The 19,801-nt window shown below is 36.5% G+C and overlaps 1 protein-coding gene across 5 annotated transcripts in view; it reads right to left on the bottom strand.

Annotated features, from left to right (window-relative positions):
• Positions 1-19,801, bottom strand: part of LOC109859919 (AT-rich interactive domain-containing protein 3C-like) — a 113,753-nt gene that overhangs the window by 66,130 nt on the left and 27,822 nt on the right. For 3 of the 5 annotated variants that reach the window (XM_020438647.1, XM_020438643.1, XM_020438645.1), the window contains exons 2-3: positions 2,371-2,532; positions 1,247-1,723 (exon numbers count right to left, since the gene is read on the bottom strand). In XM_020438647.1, the coding sequence (XP_020294236.1) occupies positions 1,247-1,723; positions 2,371-2,415 (522 nt within the window). In that variant the 5' untranslated portion in view covers positions 2,416-2,532. Of the gene's footprint in view, positions 1-1,246; positions 1,724-2,370; positions 2,533-4,834; positions 4,898-19,801 lie in introns of those variants that run through there. The other 2 variants (XM_020438646.1, XM_020438644.1) reach the window with 2 other exon arrangements.

Here is a 19,801-nt window from a genome sequence, read left to right as displayed (position 1 = left end):
GCAAAAATGCGCGCGCGAATGCACCGAATGGGTCATTACAAAAAGCACTAACAAGGCTGCGATGTGAGTCCGGCTAATTCTATAACTTCGTCTCCGTTCCTCCATCCCCTACACCTTTCGTATATTATGAGTTATACAGGGTGTCTGTCTCGGTACTCGGACACCTGTCGCGATTTCTGAAAACTATCGAAAAAAACAAATCTTCTATCAAACATCGCAGTTGAGATCAATGTTTTAATTATAGTTTAATTAAGTTGTGAACTTTTAAGAGTAGTGAGTCTCTTATGAAAATCGCGCATATGAAGATGTTCGAAACACACCGACGTCGATCGGGATAACGAACACCCTGTATAACGCTCTGTTCCGACTCCCAAATGTTTCTTTTCCTTCCTTCCTCGGTGTCGAGCCGATCATCTCGGTTCTTGCTCCGAAACACCGTCAAAACGAACTCGCCAGTCCGTCTCTTGGAGACGGTCGGCCGGGTAATTATCTCCGGCCGTGTAAAAATAATAATTAGCTCCCACCGTTGCATTAATTAAAGCCGTTTGTCCCCCTCTCTCTTAGCCACGGCTTTCTTACCCCCAACTCTCGTTCCTCGTCTCGCACTCTCGCGCGAGGGGAGAGTTCTGGAATAATTACACGTCCCTCGTGGCACTAACCAGTGTCCCACAAAGGTGACCGCGCGAGTTGTTCACGCCCACGACTCGGTCGAAATCGCTTCATACGAACACGCCCAGAGAAAGAGAACAACGACGCTGCTTCCGATGCGGAAATCCCATATCGAACAGCGCGGAATCGCGTCCATCTAATTTTCACAGACTCGAAACGTGTGTGTCAACTGTGTGTGTCAACTGACGTTGACATTCGTAAAAGAATCTTTTTTCACGTCTTTTCGATTTAAAGAAATAATAATATTGCGTTTCAAGTTTTTGAAACCAATCACAAATTTACAAAGCAGAAAGTTTCTAATCAAAGCGTTAAGCAAACAGCATCGAAGCAATTTGGTTTTCTTTCTTTTATAGTGCAATAAGAAGTTTGAAGTAGTTAGTGTACGCTGCTACGATTCTATCCAAAGCTCAAAACTTTCGTTATCTTAGGAGAGAGAACATTGGAAAGAGTGTTAGCCGAGAAGTAATCATTTGCGTGAATATGTGTTAGTGGTTCGACAAAAGTCGCCGCGCACAATTCATTCCCTTGAAACTGAGAAAGGCGTACGTATATAACTATAAGTACTTGCCTGACGCACCTGTCTGAATTGTTCTTCATAGCTCCAGTTAGAGCTAGATTGAACCGCTCCATGTTGATTATTGACTGGACCGAGGGTTCGAGGTGATGGATTAGAATCGCGGGATTCCCCGTTATTTCTTAACGGCGTTATTGGGATTTCTCCGTTGTTTCTGGAGGATCCTGGTTGAGGCGATACACTAAGCGGTCTTGAAGTGGATATTGGTTGTCCAGTCAGCGATCTAATATTTGTATGGACTATTGCCATCTGATTATTTTCCAGCGTGCTTGGTATATTTTGCGTCAGAGGTGGCGATGGCGTGCGTTGGTTTATACCAACATTGCTGAGCAAGGGCGACGGTACTGGTGTTGACTGCATACAAAATTGTTGGAATAAGTTGACGCCGCCGACGTTGTTGGCATTGAACGCGGTCATGAAGTCTACGCCGTTTCTGTGTAGCATTTCGTTGGCGACCATGGCGACTTCGCCTTGCTGCTGCTAACCAAAACATAAATATAAATTGAAACAAGTGTATAATATTATATTCCTCAGAAACTTAATTGTACAAACGTCATTCCAAGCGTTCTTTCAGTTCGGAAGTAACCGAGTACGAAGCAAAAACCGCACAATTTCTGTCGTCACTGAAATTTTCCGGCTTTGTAAACCTTTGTGATTTTCACGCAGAGTGCAACACGCCAAGATGGTACGCGACGATCTCTTATCGGAGCAGCGATCGTAAAGATATCTGCGCTCGTCATCCGGTTTAGGTTCCGTGTTGCGTAATAAAAAAAAAAAAAATGAAATCTATTGTCACGACGGTAACTCATTTATGACTGTCAACGTCCGCGGCGTTACGACTCACGATTTTCCACGATTCGTGCGCCATTCTACTTTTTGTAGGTCAACGAACGCTCGAGTCAGTCGCGGGTGAGTTTTATGACGAATTAGCTGTGTGTTCGCTTATCTTCGGAAACTCAACAGGGCAAACGCGCAGTAGGCTCATGTCAATACAACTATTTATTTTTTTCGAAATCTGTTGTGTCGGTCGATAGCGTGCGTAAACTCGGTAGAGAACACGAACTCGAAAAACGATAGATTGAAAACATACAAGATGAAAAAGAAAAAAAAGCTATGTTTATACTAACTCTAAGTTTCTCCAGAACACGCGGATTTGTCAGATAGTTTGACATGGTAGCATTGACATCTAGAACCGGATTAGTTGGAAATGACTGCGGATTCTCTTCTTCATCTTCGGACTCGTTGCATTCTTCAAGTTCGTAATCGTTTGATTCGCGAGTATACGAAGTCTGAAATTAAGAAAATACAAAAGTTTTGCAATTATTTGATTCGAGAAAACAAATTAAATTTTATGTTTAAATGCATGCATGTTTTGAATCTACACAGTAAAAAAAAAAATGGTAATTTTAACATTTTTTGCATGTTCCAGAAGGTCCACTTTAAATTTTACGTTAAAATAACTCATTCGTTGTGAGTCACTTATTGACAAACTAGTAAAGTCAAATACTTGACACAATACTTTACATTTATATTTGTTATTTTGACTGTAAGCGTGATGTAAAAATAACATATAAAATAATTAAAACTACACAAAACAGTAGTTACATTAACTCGTAAGAAATGTTAATAAAACATTTTAGTTTGTATAATGTGGCCACAGATTAAAACAATTTTTTTAGTATGTTAAATTGACTTTGAGACATCTAGATTAATTGAAATCATTGTGTTAAAAGCACTTAAACAATATTCTATTTTTAAATGACATGTAAAAAATGTTAATTTGTGAAGTTAACATAAATTTAACACGTGAAAAGATTAAAAAAATAATAACATATCAGTATTATGTTAATTTTACATTGAAGTAATAATCAAAACGTCGTAACACAAGAAAAGTTCTACATTTTGACGCACGATTTTTTACTGTGTAGTAATTCTTTTTCACGCGCAAAACAAATGACTCGATTATTTTTTTCCAGAATAAGAAAAAAAATGCAACTTTGTGTTATAATCCTATGTATCTTTTAACAATATAGTTTTTTTTCTTTGTCGCGCACGGAGAAAACACTATGGATATCACTTCAGGAAATATAGTTGCCCCAACAAAATAGTAATGTTATTTTTCGCCCATGCGTACACTATGGTTGTAGAAACCATAGTTCTATGGAAATGACTTGTATGGTTGATCCAACATTAATAAGGATAGTCGTTATGGATACTATAACCATACGGCATTGATAATACAATAATTTTAATACAATGCAGTTTCAAATTCTTGCAGATGTATTATCAAATGCATTATTGATAAAAATAATGAAAAATCTACTTTCTTCTTAATGATTTATAAGAAATTAATATACAAAGAAAAAATATAATATTAGTAAATTTATTTCTCANTAATTATAGTACATATATATATATAAATGTAGTACATATATATAGTAAAGGTAAGTTTATATAAACTTGATAAGTTTTTAAGTTATAATTATTAATCTTATTATATTAGGTGCTTTCCAGCTACGTACACAGGCGACACTGTGTAACATAATGTCCACTAGTGTAAATGAGACACACTGATACACTCTTTTTCACATTAATAGGCACTGTGTTACATAGTGTCGCCTGTGTACGTAGCTGGAAAGCACCTAATATAATAAGATTAATAATTATAACCTTAAAATTTATCAAGTTTATATAAACTTACCTTTAAAGATAGGAATAAATTGTTGAAAGCCAATATTTTTTAAAAATGTCTCCATATTTTTACTAAATCACTTATTTTTACACACTCCACCGGCTTGCTTATCAATAAGCAAGAAAAGATTTGCTTTACCGCGGCAAGCAGCGCACGCATCGCGCGAAGAAATACGCTGCCTGTTCCTGCGTGTTCTAGCGAAACATTCAAAAACATTACATGTCACTCAAATGTATCGCGTAAAAAAACCGTATGGATCCCTCAACCATAGTATTTGTTCTACAAATCATAATAGAGAAGTATCATATTCTTTTGGTTGAGGCAACAATATATGCGAATATACTAATTGAATATTACGTATCATTTAAATATGGCTGTGCGAACTGTATAAATGAGCTTATGTCAACAGCAATTTTTGATGTAATATCTATTTAACTTGAACTCATATCAATTGCTTTTCTAACCATAGATAATGTGATTCTAGCAACCATAACAGTTTTCTCCGTGCGCATATCTATACAATAGCACAAATAAATCATAGTGAAACGTAACATTACTATTATACATTATATTGTTTAATTAAAAAACATACTATACATTATTAATATACTATGTATATTATGTAGTATAATATATAATAACAATAATAATAATAATAAATTTTATAATATTTTATAATAAATTGTTAAAATACAGTGACGACTAAGGTTAGGATGGGATACGTTCTGTCTGGAGTGAGTAGATTGGTTTTAGGTTTAATTTTCTTTCGCGGAGTTATATTTTTCAGAAAAAATGTTATATTAAAATGTTATATAACCTAATGTTACCTAATATATGACCTAATCGTCATTTCTCATCTCATATATTATTTTGATTAAAAACTTGGAAATTTTACTTACATTTAAGAGCTGTTGACAGTTATTCATTAATCTACTATTGATTACTTGGGATAACATATTTATGAAATAATTATTAGCTTCAATTTGTCTCTGTAAAAGTAAAACACGATTTTTCCCTTTGTTAGTAAAAGCGTATATATATGTTACTAATACAAAACATTACAAATTAATTAAAAAATTAAAATTAATTAGGCTAATACAAAAAATAAAAGTAAAAAATAAAATATTAAGTAAAAGTTACCAAACAAAAAAATAAGTTAACGTTACAAATAAATTGCTTCCAATTCGAATAAAATTTTGATATGAACATTTGTAGCAAAGCGTAAATATACAGTAAAAACTTCTCTTATTTTATCATTTTTTACATGTTCCAAAAGGTTCACTCAAATTAAAATTAATATTTTATTTTTTACTGTGTACAAACAACTGATAATATAATAATGGGATACGTTCCAGGCCAAAAATATAATAGAGCATAACCAGCAAGAGTTAATTAGCGGATTACTTGAGGCAGGTGTAAAAAAGTTTTTCAACCTTTTTTTTTTTACTTTTGCTATAAACTCGCATGCAAGTTACAAACAGCTACGCAAAAAGAGAGAAAACCTGACGATCACTCAGACAGATACATTGCATACGTAGCTCGAGCGGAATAGAAGAGAGAAGGAGAAGGAAAGCAAAATCTGTTGATAACGTGATATCAACGTGCAAGTTTAATCGTGAGCAAAGAGGGCAGATAATAAAGCATTAAACATTAATTAGGAAAATGGCGGTGAGTTATATACATCGAGATAGTCGCTATCGAGTAACATTATTATGCTACGGGTGTCATAAGTGTTTTACGGCTATGCCCATTGCAGCAGTGCCGGCATAAATGTACAAAGTCATATTACCGAGAACGGAAACGACCATCGTAAAAAAAAGAAGAGATGGACGTTCTATATTTTTTTCTCACACAAACACATACACATATAATATTAACTTCTCAATAAATGTCTCGCGTACAGTTGCAAATTTTTTTTTGTCATTTTATTAATATTTTATTAATAAAAACACTATTATTATTATAACACTATGTATATATTTATTTATTATGTATACATTAATTTTTCTACACGCGTTATGTTTGTTTCTAAAAGTGGAGAATCACAAAATAGAGATGAAAAAATGTAATCGAAAGAGATTCGATCGTCAATCGTTGAACGTACGAAACAATTTTGATTTATTATAAGTTCGAGTAACCTGTCTCAAATATGTGTCATTTCTGATAAAATATTCAAACCAAAATTATAAGAGAAATAAAAAACAGGAATGAGTTTACTGTATTCTACAGGAGGGAAGTGTACCTTTTATCTAGAAGGAGATGCAAATAGATTCATCGAAACGTCAGGTATATTCAAATGGCGAGGATCCGAGTTTTTACTTGGAAAAGGCGGACTTGAATAAATATATGTCTATCGAATGCAGGTGGATGCAACGGTAAATGTATTTAAGATTGGGCCGAATGTGTCAGGGCCCCGATCTCAAATGGGAATACAATCGCGAGAAGGACAAAAGCAATGTGGGTGAAGAAGGAGAGCGACAGTTCTTTCTGTCGGCATTTTGAGCACGTGTGATAATATTGACCCTCCACGGTGGTGGCCAGAAACGAACAAGCGGCAGAAAATAAAATCCTAATCAAACACAAAACAAGTTCGTTTCTCAGATTTCGATCTTGGCCGGGATTGAGAACAGCTCATAAAACTCGTCAATATTCCTCGCTTCTTACGAACAGAATTTTCAATCAAAAGAGTTTGCGCGTAAATAACAATAATTAATTGTTGTCGAATAATTATTCCTATTATTGTCCTCAAAATTCCTGGGGAGAACATAAAGCCGCGGCGCAACAATTTTGAGCTTTACGAGACTTCCCGAGTCGAAATTTAGCGTCTACATTGAACCTCAATTTTTGAAAAAAGGAAATTTCGGACGTATAGCAGCGTCAAAGTAGCATCTACTTTTTTTCTTACTCCTACTTTGAGTCTATCAGAGCCTATTTTGAGCCTATCAGAGCCTGCAATGCGCAGCCTGATCTGAGAATTGAACCCTACTTTAAAACTTTAGCAGAAGAAAAAGAAATTTCGGACGTATAGCAGCGTCAAAATAGGATCTACCTTCTCTCTTACTCCTACATAAAAAAAAAGGAATTGAGGTTCAATGTAGACGCTAAATTTCGACTCGGATTATCTTTAAGTTTTCCCCGTCTCTATCGCTTTCCCGTCTACTACTTCTCGCTCGGTCTTGTTAATTTTACGACGAAAGCTACGATGTGTGCAACGGTGGCAACGACGCTGAGAAGGACGGATAATGAGAAGCGCGAAAGATCGCGACAGAAGAAAAGAGCGAGAACTTTTGTCGCAAAAATCGTACCTTCAAATGGGATCATACTAACCGATCGTTTCAATTTTCAGAGTTTGCTCGTCTGATTTAGCCAAAACAATATTGCGTAAGCATCTTATAAATATTCGGACGGTTAATATCGTCGATGATCTTCCGTGTTTTGCAGTCGTGCAAGAAATCTAACGTTTGTCTCGAGAAATTCGCATTTCTTTGCTCAATTTGTGCAAATGACAATAATAATGTACTTACGTGCGCACACACACTTGTGAGAATATCGTATAACTCTTTCGATAACTTCTTCGCACTGTGAAAGCGCGCGGTCCGGAGGCAAATCTTTGACGCGCGAAAAAAAAAAAAAATATCGTAGAAATCGCCGCATTGGGAAGAAAAGGGAAGGCGTGAAAATAAATTACGGTGGTTACTGGCATCGTTATTCTCACCGTGTGGCGCGCGGGGTTGCGAATTATATCATTCAAGTGTGTTTGCGTACACAGTACCGTCATTATAATAATCACGGTAGAGCCGTGCTCGAGGGTGCCATTGTTTTCTAGTCTGCACGTTCGCACGTAGGTGTATGAATTTCGTATGGAAACCGACGTGCGCGAAAGAGACAGAAATGAAATCTGTCTTTTTCTTTTTTTTTTTTTTTTTATCGGAGATAATTCGGACTCTTTTCAATAGAAGAACTACCGCGTAATGCGATTTTAATCAAGACGAAGGTTTAACGAGATTGTATATCTTATCTGGATGCAACAATTGAACTAAAAATCTGTCGAATTTGTGCAAAAATGTCAAACTTTGCAAAAATTGCACCTAACGTGTTACTGTGATGACTGTGTCCTCGCAGTCCTCGCGAACAACTGTCTTACTCGTAATTTATCACCATCGCCATCACCTGGTTATCTTACAGTTTATATCTCATAGTTCTCACGCATGCTGCGATGCTGGTATGACTCTGCGACAACGGCGACTGGCGACAAATGCGACTCCCCACATGTAAAAGACGTGTGCGTTTAAAGCGTGTGCGTGTGTGTGCCGGCCTGTAAATCATCGCCTAAATGCTCCAGGCAGTGCAGACGGCGCAACTTTAAATATTCTAATTATTACAAGATTATGTCGTTTCATTAAAAAAACTCTCGTACTTAGATATTCGCAAATTATGAGTTTTTTTTATTGTTTGATTTTTTATTTTTAGTATAATTGTAAACACACGCGTGCGCGCGCACATACGGACATATTGAGATATAGAATGTTGCAACGTGCTGTTGTTTTATTTAATAGCACAAAGAACGAGAGAAGTTAAAAAATATATATATTGCTTCGTATTTTAGATATTCACAAGTTTTTTTAACCTGTCTATCTCTCTGCGTTTGACTCTTACTAATAATTTTTAATGTATCACTATGTTACGCGCATATCAAAAGCTGCAAACCGAACACTAGCTAATTCCTTCCTAGAAGTTATTACGTGACTAAATCGCGCCAAACACTTTGGTGCTTCGTAAGAAAATAACCTTATGCAGAAGAATTAGTGTAATGTTATCAGATACGCGATACCGGTAATGTGACAAGTTTTGCAAAAAAAATTATTTCTGTCAATATGCACTATGTGTAGGATAACAAACATTACTTGCTCATTATTTTTAACTTCATACTTTTACGAAAACTGTTAATAAATTTCGAGTAAGCTTGAGGTTTGTTTTTCAAGTATTTAACCACTCTGTTACACCCGATATCCGCATTTAATTGTTTTGTACGTGTTGCACAAACAATGCAAAAAAGTCGTTAAAGTAATTGCATTTGGTGATATTACATTTGACACAAAATGTCGGTAGCGTTAAAAGAACACAAGAGCTCGGTTTTTTTTTTTTTTTTTTTTTTTTTTTTTTTTTTTTTTTTTTTTTTTTTTTTTTTTTAAATATACGATATATTTCCGTTATGATATTAAATTCAATGCAATTACGGTTATCATAAGTGCAAGACCAAGGACACTTTGTGTCACACAATAAATTGCATTAAATGCATAAAAAATCTACTGATAACGCGAGGATAAGTGCGTAAGCACTATTTCACACACGTGTATATGCATGTTATATCTATGGATGCGCACTTTTTGGCCAAACATTATCGCGTCAAAGTGCGGAATCCATTATCAAGCCTGTCGGGTCATGGTATTTCGATAAAGTTTTACGGATTATTGTGTTTTTTTTTCCGTATTTTACATGTTTTGAATAGAGCGATTAGATACGACCGCCGTTCGAAATGAAAAAAGAGAAGATAGCGCGCCATAAATATGTATCAAACAATATCGATATATCGATAGGAAATATCTTTTCCTTCTTAGATATACCCTAATGGAAAAGAGAGAACACCGGAGGAGAACGAAATATCTGATGGGAAAAAAAGTATGTAAAATCTCTCTGTGACAAATACTTACAGAAGTGAAATCGGAAAATGATGGATGAATGAATCGAGCGCACGCACCATCAGACTTTTAATTAATTCTGGAAAAACCGTGGCGATAAATATGCAAAACGCTTTTATGTATGTGCATACTTTCGCAATTTCAATACGCGATTTGACATTAGATATTACTGAAAATAAATAGTACAGCGAAACAAGTATGCAAATTATTGAATAGATAAACCCTGGATTCTCCACTGGTAATTGCGACTGTTTTTACTATAACACGCAATGTTCGAAGGATAATCAGAAGCTTAAAGAAAAAAAAAGGATAATAATAAAACAATTTCGAGAAAAGTAAAATAAAATAGTAATAAATAATAAATTGGCGTAGTAAGATGGGATACGCGAGCTGTCACCGCGGAGTCAATGTTTTCTTGATAAAAAATTTTCCATCTTTCGCACGTTATCCTTTTCTCAATTTTGTGGGCACATTCTTCTGCCGCTCGCGAAAATTTGCTCCCGCATACAACATTTTACTCGAGTCAATTGTTGTTCTATTTGTGAACGAGAGAGGAGAGTGAAAATTATATATATATATATATATACACACACACAATATAAATGATAATTTTCAATACGCGCGTATCGCAAGAAATGTGTCGCGCATTATGTGAGCGCGCGTGAAACAGGATGCATTATCGAGAACGTTATCAAAACTCATTTCCTTCGTAACGCCAGGTACCTATGTGTTGTAAGCATATCGAAGCGCCGATATAGACGGAAATGACTGCAAAATAATTACTTACTTCACATTTTGCAACGTCGTTTGCCTAGCCTGTAGCTCGCTCGTCGTTTACCATATTCCACGAACACCCGCGATTCCGCCCGACGCCGATAAAACATATACGATACACGATATAGAACACGCAATGAATTCGAAACGAGGACTGTACCGCGAATTCGAAATGACGCAACGCAGAAGGTGATTAATTGCGTGCTAGTGAAGTAGGAGGCCAAATAATAGTGCTACCGGGGACACGTATCGAGGCTTATCGTGATAACGGGAAAACTCGTGAAAATGTATACGGCGTACAAACCACCGGCCAACAAACAGTTCGTATATTGACCGAAATCAAAATTTCAACTATATATCTCAATGCAAACATTTTATCGTCGTGTAATAAATTTTCATTGTTTTTTTATTATTATTTTTTTTATGATTCGTGCATTCGATTCTCCATCAGTGACTCAAAACGAATTTGCGTTGAGTTAATAAAAAAAAATTATAATATAATAAAAAAAATTCACGAAGCATGTGAAATCGAGCTGCGACCTTTGTATTTCAATTTCTAGGACAAATGAGATATTGTACAAAGCCTGACATCGTTTAGATGTCAGTATAATAAGCCGATTTGTAATAAAGACTAAAGTGACCTTAGAAAAGTTTAGTAAGTTAATAGAATATCTAGAAATATATTCGGGAAAAATTCAGAAATATTTTCATTAAAGTGACCTTGGTAAGTCAGAATATCTAGAAATAATTCAGGAAAATGTTTGAACTTCTATAGCGACCTCCTGTAGTCTCTATAGAGACTGTAGAGACTCTCCCCCATACCGAGAGAGAACGAAAGATCGAAGAGCAGAGTCTAAATGTACAGCACAATCGAAATAAGCGATCCATAAAATAAATTTATAAGTGCCGGATGATAAACAGCTCGGAAATGCAGCCGTTTTGGCAGATCGATCGATTTAGATTGAGAGATTATTCCTGATGTCCACCCGATGGCACGAGCGAACAAGAGAGAAAGAGAGAAAGAGAGGGCTGATTTATCGGCTCCTCCAAGACTCTTGTCAGGCATATAAATTCATTGACCGTCGGAATCGTCATCGCTGTAATCGCTTTTATTTATCAATATCGCCGGGAAACCACATCGATCAGACCTGTCTATTTAAGGTGAAACGTCCAGCGCTTGTAGAAGCACACAAGAATTTTTATTTTCGCACGGTTTTATTTATTTATTTTTTTTTTTACATATTGTTATTATTATTAATTAAAAAAAAAGAGAAAAAATTCTATAATCACGAAATAAATTTTAAGTCTCTAATTCTTTTCGAATTTCCAAGCACGCATTTTTACGACCGATCGAATGTCTGATTTTCTCGCTTCCTTTCTCGAAGAAGTATCGGTATCAAAAATGTGCGGACCACATGTCGACGATGGTAGAAATTGTATCATTGTTTCCTCAGAGTTTTATGTAGATGAAGTTTTTCCCAAACCTTATGATATAAGAAGAAATTTCGTCTCTGTTTTTCTGTCCTTCTCTCTCTTTCGTTGAATTCAAGATTCTATTTAGTAGACGAGGGTCGTTCAGCCATACGATGCCGCTTTTTCCATGTGTTTGCCAGACCCGACAGAATCACGTTTCTTTCTTTTAAACGTACGCGAATTATTTTTATCGATTCGTTCTTTATGCCTAACCTTCAAGAGACCGCCTAGTGGGAGACATTCTCAAAGAAACATGCACAATGTATACTCGTGAACAAACGGATGTCGAGAAATTCCAAGTCAGATTTTGGAGAAAGAAATGTATGAATTAAGAAATATATATTGTACGTATAAGTCAATCTTTTCTGCTTTGTACAATCAGAACTGAATCAAAAACTGATTCCTTTCACAGGAAAAAAAATAAACGTGTTTCACGTAGAGGACTTTGAGACATTTTCAAAAAGAAAATGTCTCAAAGTCCTCTACGTGGCTGTCGACTTCGAGGGCGGTCGTAAGATCAAGTTCGGGGAAAAGGGTCCCTCCCCCCTCCTTGGCGAGCGACCATATTTAACTGGCGTGATTTCGTGTAAATCGGATACGCGCGGCGGAAAGACGAACGATGCCTGCTCCGCCAGATTTAATTAATGACCCGGCGAGTTTGATCTGCCGCTACAAAGGCGTCGTAGGCAAGAATGTGCGCGTGCGCTTTCATCCTGTGTGATGCTCTTTCCGCTCTTTATCGTGTCTTTCCTTCTCTCTTTCGTTTCACAATGTACAGCCACGGAATCAAAAGAAAAGAATACAAGAGAAAGCAAAAAAAAGACAAGTGTTTAACCAAATCTTTCGTGAAAATTACTCGATTGTCTCTCTCATAAAAAAATATGTATATCACTTGAAAATACGATCAACTTGTGAAAATCATGCGATATTGAATGTCAAAATGTAAAATAGCAATGTAAATTGCACAGCGAAGAGTGCGTAATATTTGTCACCAATGTCTTCTCAGAGAAGATGCGAAACGAAATTGGTGACGAAGCGACGCTGCACGATGCTGACAAAACAGACAGCAGTGCATACATAGTCACTTCGAACTTGACCCACATTCTCCACTTCAAACTTCGCTTTTCTTGTTTCTCGCCGAGGGCTTGCTTTTGAAAAAGACAAGACTGATCGAATCGGGTCATTCTCAGACAGGACACTCATTTCTATTTCGCTAACAAAGTTTTCCACCGCGCACGGTGATCGCGCCTGATGATTTATTTCTGTGCTGCTGGCCGAAATAAAACTATTACGACAAATTTACGCAATCGTTTCGTGTCGAGGGGGAGGTTCGGTAAAACGTTTCTGATTTCATCAGCCGATATCCGCCGGGTATGAAGAGTACGAGCGCAGAGACAGTGACGGATCGTCTAAATTGAAGAACGGAATTCGGGGGAGAGGCGAGGAAACGAAGAAGAAGAAGAAGAAGAAGAGAACGAAGATGAAGGCGGGGTGCACGAGTATGCATGGCGGGAGGGAAATGCTATAGAGCAATATTAATAGCGTAGGTGGTGGCGAAGCGTCGTGGAAGATATTGTTAGAACGGGGGCTGACGTGAGCTCCGGAGGGGAGCTCGTTGCTAATGGGGTTTTAATGACGGCCAGCTGTCCGTCCGTCACACACTTTTAGACAAGTATTCGGTATTTCTGCATCGCCATCTCTCAATTCAATTTTCTTACATGGACACGGACTACAAGCAAAGAACACAACACCCCTTCTACACATTCCTTCCTCTTTACACAAACAATTTCGCAGGATGAAGAATATCAATATCATTCTATTGTCTATTGTCTCCGTTTTCAGTGTTTTTGTCGCATTGAAATCCCTTTAGATTTTCCTTCTAAACAATAAATTTTTTTTTAAGGACTTAAGCTTAAGGTGATATTTTTTTGTCTCTTTTAAGACAAAGTTTGCCTTCTCGTGTTCGCTCGAACAATCGATTTTCATCAGACAGAACAGAGTATCGATCAATGACTTTCAATTGATATCTATTGTAGACATTTTTCAGAGAAGACCGTATTGAACAAATTTTCTGTGTTAAACCGTGTTAAAAAAAATTTAAAGAAAAATTTATTTAAGGGTTGGCTTATAATAGCCGTAACCGTTAACTTAGGCCAATGCTATAAAAGTTGAAAGATAGGAACTACGTACTCCCATTTATAATTGAATTATAAACGTAGTTCCTATCTTCCACAACTTTTACGACATTGATCTAAGTTAATGGCTATTATAAATCAACTTTAACTGTTTAAAAAAAAATTCACAGCACGATACCAGATGTAACCTTTGTAATAATATTGCACGAGACAATGTATATCCCCAGTCATTTAAGAAAAAAACACAATTTATCACAAACAAGTGTCATTTTTATTTCTAAGTGTACAAATTCCTCTATTTTTAACAACCGTTTCAAATTCCTATTCGATTGTGTTTTTCTTTGCAAACCTCAACTTATTTTTTTTGTTTTGTTATTAATATCATTTTTTCGTATTTTATCCTATTCTATTGTATTATAATAAATCTACACGAATAAGAAAATGGAAGTCTCTGCTTGCCATTCACGCTGCGAATGAAACAACAACCGATCTGTTTTAGAGATGTATTTTTATCGTTTTTACTTTCGATACTATCTTATCATCTTAATTTTTTTCTTCTCTAAAAGCTTTTTCCGCCAAAACTGCGCGTTGCCAAAGATCCTGAGGCATTCCGAGCATCATTACACCATGAGAAAAAGAAAAGTAGTCGCATGTAATATCGTCGAAATATTGTTCTTATTAGCAATAATTAACTAATTATTATCAGCGTCTCTCTTATTTTTAGAGCGCTTATCTCTCCTCCGTCAGTTCAGAGGAAAAACCAACGAGTACACATTTTACAACACGTCGCGATCACAATGTGTATGAAAAATGATATGAAGCACGTGGTTTGCCAAGTTCAAAATAAAACAAAGCAAAGCAAAAGAAGAAAAACTAAGACTAGATGCTCGCGAGCACGCGCTTTTATGACCCATTAATTTATCCGGTCGGATTATTTGTGACAGAAAAGTGTACTAAAGCTCTTATCCTTAAATTCGCGCGAGATTTACTAACAAAATTATTTCGCGCCGATAAAGATTCGTCAATCAGAAATTACGCGTTTTGTATTTTTCATTCACCACGTGATTTCCGAATAAACAATTTGATTGATGAAAGCTTCTTTCCAAACTCTTCAGTCAAAAGTGTTAACCTGAGAGACGCTCAGATTAACATTTTTGGTAACATAGTATACCATTTATTGACTCACAATCGAGGTTATTTTTATCGATATGTCAAAGACATGAGACGCAGAAGAAGCATCATAAAAGATAACAGAACGCTAAATATCAGTATTTTATAGGAAAGGAATTTCCATTAGAAAACCTTCTTTTCAACGTTTTTGCGTTATCATTACAACCTGTCGTTTATATCATTGATTTAAATGGTCACTGTGATCATTGAAACTACGATGTAGAATGCCTTCGTAAACTAACAAGGTGAGATTCTGTATGTGTGTGTATCACGTGCAACACGACGCTCGTCTTTATTTTTAGCGTTCATTTACTTATGTAAAAGTATTTTGAAAATTTCCCATGGTAACACCTATCTGTTTTCACAGACATCAATGTACTTACACAAGTCGAACTGCATATCATCTCAAAAAAAATATCGCTATTTCGTTCCACACTGATTTTATCAATTTCAAGATCTCGTGAGAAGAAGATATATGTTATCTTTAAATTGTTCTAGCAAAACGATAACATCTCAGAATCTTGGGATTTCAACAAACATTTTCTTTTTCTCCAAAAGAAAATGTTTTTTTTTTCGTTTTTTTTCATTAAAATGAATACCTGCCTCGTATCAAGCTGTGCAACGAGACGCTTTGGAAAAAATTATCTTTTTAAGAAAAACAAAATTTAAAGATTTCTCGTTTTAAGATTTTGGTATCTGAAACTTGAATTTTCTAAAATAGAAAGAAAACAAGTACGCATAATTTCTATCTTTCTCTTTTCCGGTTCATTTGTTGTTTTTTCATCAATCATTTGACAGAGATCGTTACAGAAGTTCAAACTATGTGATTAATGAAAACCTTCTGTGTGAATGATGATCGCGAGAAATTATACGTTTTTTTTTTTTAAGGAAAAGCCGTACTATCCAACAAAAAAATTAATTATGGCTAAAACTGGCTCTCGATCTCAAATATTGCGTTAATTTATATGTACGGAAAAAATAAAATATATTTTTTACATCGACAATAAACGACGAAGATCGGAGGTGTAGCGTTCAATCGCGATATCGACTCGTTGCAACAATGTCACGTTGTGTCTTAACCGGTAGCGCCTGCGGTCTCACCTTGCGTCCGGAAACGTACGCGGAGCGGTATCCTTCTACATGTAACAATCGCTCGATTTCTTCGGCATATGGTAGTTTTCGATTTTGGTAGCAATAATAAAGTTACAAGTAAGAAAAGAGAATGCAATTTTGCGGTGGGATATGTACCACACGGTGACCGCGAGCTTCGCATGTGTTGTAACGAACAATCGTTCGACAAAAGGATCTCGCGATGTCATGTACGTAACTAAATATTGCAAAATTCACACAGAGAGAATGCGTTACTAATATTGCGAAGATTATTACGAGCGCCATAATTTTAAGAGTCTCTTGCAGTTTCTTCACGTACACGCACGTAAAGTTTTGAAATTCGCAGAAATAACTGAAAACAAAAAAAACATCAAAGAAGAATCACGTTCTCGATATCTATACGCGAGCAATTTAAAACAGTTTTATCTCAGTGCGCGTTTCCACGTATGCGGCAAATAGAGAAAGAGAGAGAGAGAGAAAGAGTTTGTTATATAATAAAAAAAAAAAAAAAAAACAAGTTATCGGGAAAAATATAATTCTTAAACGAACACACACACATTGTGTATATGTAACCAGAAATCTATGATCATCACGTTCGAAAAACTTGGCGTGATTCAAGGTCGGTCGGAGATGAAAGAGAGTAGACGACAAAGACGACTGTATTTGATCAGGGAATATCGCGTGTCTCGCGAGAAAACGGGAGCGGTGGCTCTTCTGAGCCGCTTGAATGAATAATCGCTCCAAATTTACTGCCGGAATAACACACCGGGACACGATCTGTCCGAAATCACGCCCCCACGTAACCGTTCATTTAACATTAATTTAATAACATACGACCGGACGCGCGTAAACTGTCTTCCCCGTTTGTTGTTGCCCGCTAGTTCGCGGAAGAGATTCTTTAATGTCTTTCTGTGATTATAATTATTTCTGTGTCGCTGAAATAATACGTAAATCATTAGACTTTGTTCTTAATGCGTTTGTTTACGATCACGATTATGTGCGTGTTGTTTTCTTAAGTGTTTAACATTATTTTATTAAACAAATCCGTGTCGAATATAAAAGTTTGACATTTAGAAAGAAATTGGCATTTCTTGTAAATAAAAATCGAAAAGAGCGTTTTGCTTGACACTTAAATTGCAACGATGTAACATTCGCGAAATCGTCGAAGAAAGTCACACATCGTGCGAATTGGTTTTTACAAAATTACCGTATTAGCCGATGGAAATTGGAGTTTCGATACACAGAAGAGATGCGATCGTGCGTTTAGTGCCGCATTTTGGAGTAATAAATATTCCGCTTAAGATGAACACACTGATAGAAGGTCCGGGAAGATCGCATGGAGCGCGCGCGTGACGGTCCGCGAAGGGATTGAGAAAAAGAAAAGGGAGGAGAGAGAGAGAGATAAAAAAGTGGCAAGAGGAAGAGATGGAAAAAGAAGAGGAGAACGTGAAGTCTTCGAGGTGAAGGTATTTCGACTAACGCAATAAAGGCGCGCGCGATAATATTCCGAATAATAAATATTGGGATGTAAATCCATTCGGCAAAGGTAACGTCGGGCATAAATCAACGTTCCTGGAGGCAGAGAGGGAGACAGAGACGAAAGAGCAAGAAGGAGAGAAGCGGGGGCCGGCCGCGAAACGTCCGTTCTGTATCCTCGTAGAATCGCGTCGTAAACTCGTCAAACTCGGCTCGCGAAATAGCATTAACTATCAAGATAATACAATCGTCGTGTTGCAGCGTGTACGTTGGCCTCGTGGGGTGGAAGGAGATCACATCTTCGCTCCTTCGAGACAAACGACGAAAAATGACGAACAATGACACACGCACTGGCCTTGTCTCTCCCGCGAGGTCTTCGCCGCAATAAACTCGCCGATGTAAAAACTTTTATATACGCGTTTTGTATTTTTGTTCCATATTAACACTTATCTGCGCGATTCTTAACAGGCTCTTGTTCTGTTTTGTTTTTCCACATTTAATAGAATCGACCGTAAAAAAAAAAAAAAAAACGTTAAGGATCGTCTCTCGTAATACTTTTTCGGAAAAATATACGCTATTGTGCGTGTGTGTGTCGGTAATTTTAATAATTACAAAAGAATATCAATTTCCACTTTTATATCGAACATTCGTTTTTTTTGTGCTTTGCACGCTACTGGTTTGCTCTCTTCTTGTCTCCTCCTCCCTTCTGTCCTGCATTAAATTCTTTTTCACCGAGGGCAATTCGGACAGATTACAGGGCTTTATTCGACAAACGCTAATTAATCTAATTATCGACCACATCTCAAACTATACACGGGATCAAAAGAAGATCTTGATGGTGGTGGTGGTGGTATGCGTTATTATACTACCTACGAAAGGTTTTGGGAACTTTCGCAGTCACGCAATGTCTCGATATAATTCGTGGAATAACTTTATACGTAAGGGCCGCGGCGTGGCGCGGATATTACATCCCCGCTTTTTCCTTCCTTTAACCTCGTGCTCCTCTCTCATGAAAGCGATTTGCCATGTATCGAATATCAAACATGCCTCTGAGCTAAGTATGCATATACACTCATGTGGCAAACTTGTACTACGTACGACCTATCGTGAGGAATCTTTTACTCGATTATACACACACACACACACATATACACACACAAATGACACAAACGATTTCGTATTTGACTAGCAACACGAATTTTCTATGTGCGATTGTACATATTCCTTATATGATTTACCGTAAAAATTATCATACTTATCGAAATCTCTTACACACAAACTTGAAATTATCGGACACCTCAAAGCTCGGTTTGACTCACAACCGCGAATCACCTTGCGATGCGACAGCAACAAACAGAATCATTAATAATAATGGCAGCGGTAATAAAAGATTACCGTACGACCCACTTCCATATGTTTATACGTTATTGCCGCTTTAACAATAGTACATAATTAACGACAATATTAGAATTTCGCTTGCGCGCATATGGCGCGTTGTAAAAATATATAGCATCAGCTTTAAGGACAAACAGATAAGACCGTTACATATCTTTACAAATACATGTTGTATATCGATATGACAGTTTGTATATGTGTGTCGTACAGTTAAAAAAGTGAGTGTGTGTCTAAAGCGTGTATCTAAATATTTACAAAATTTTAAATAAAAATCAACTAAATCAATATAATAATAATGAGAAGAGACTCGCAATGATTTTATACATAATATAAGGTAGTCACACGACTGTGCTTTACAACGTAAACGCGACATTAAATCGCAATTCTTTCGCTTTTTGATACATTGTTTAGCTTTATAATTTTTTTTAATGTCGCACTTTGTCATCTCTTGTATCTAATTAAAATTTTCGTACTTTCTCACGCGCAAATCGCATTAAACATCTCATTCTTCCGAAATCGATTTAATAAAAAGAACAGTAAGACGGGAAGAAGGGGGGCGAAGAGTAGAAGAGGAAAGGTCGCGCGACTAAGAGTGTGTTTACAATAAAACAAATCGACATGGTAGTGACGAGCC

The sequence above is a fragment of the Pseudomyrmex gracilis genome, unplaced genomic scaffold (assembly GCF_002006095.1).
Source record: "Pseudomyrmex gracilis isolate BER0280 unplaced genomic scaffold, ASM200609v1 scaffold_301, whole genome shotgun sequence".
Lineage (NCBI taxonomy): Eukaryota > Metazoa > Arthropoda > Insecta > Hymenoptera > Formicidae > Pseudomyrmex > Pseudomyrmex gracilis.
This window is presented reverse-complemented; position numbering and strand designations above follow the sequence as displayed.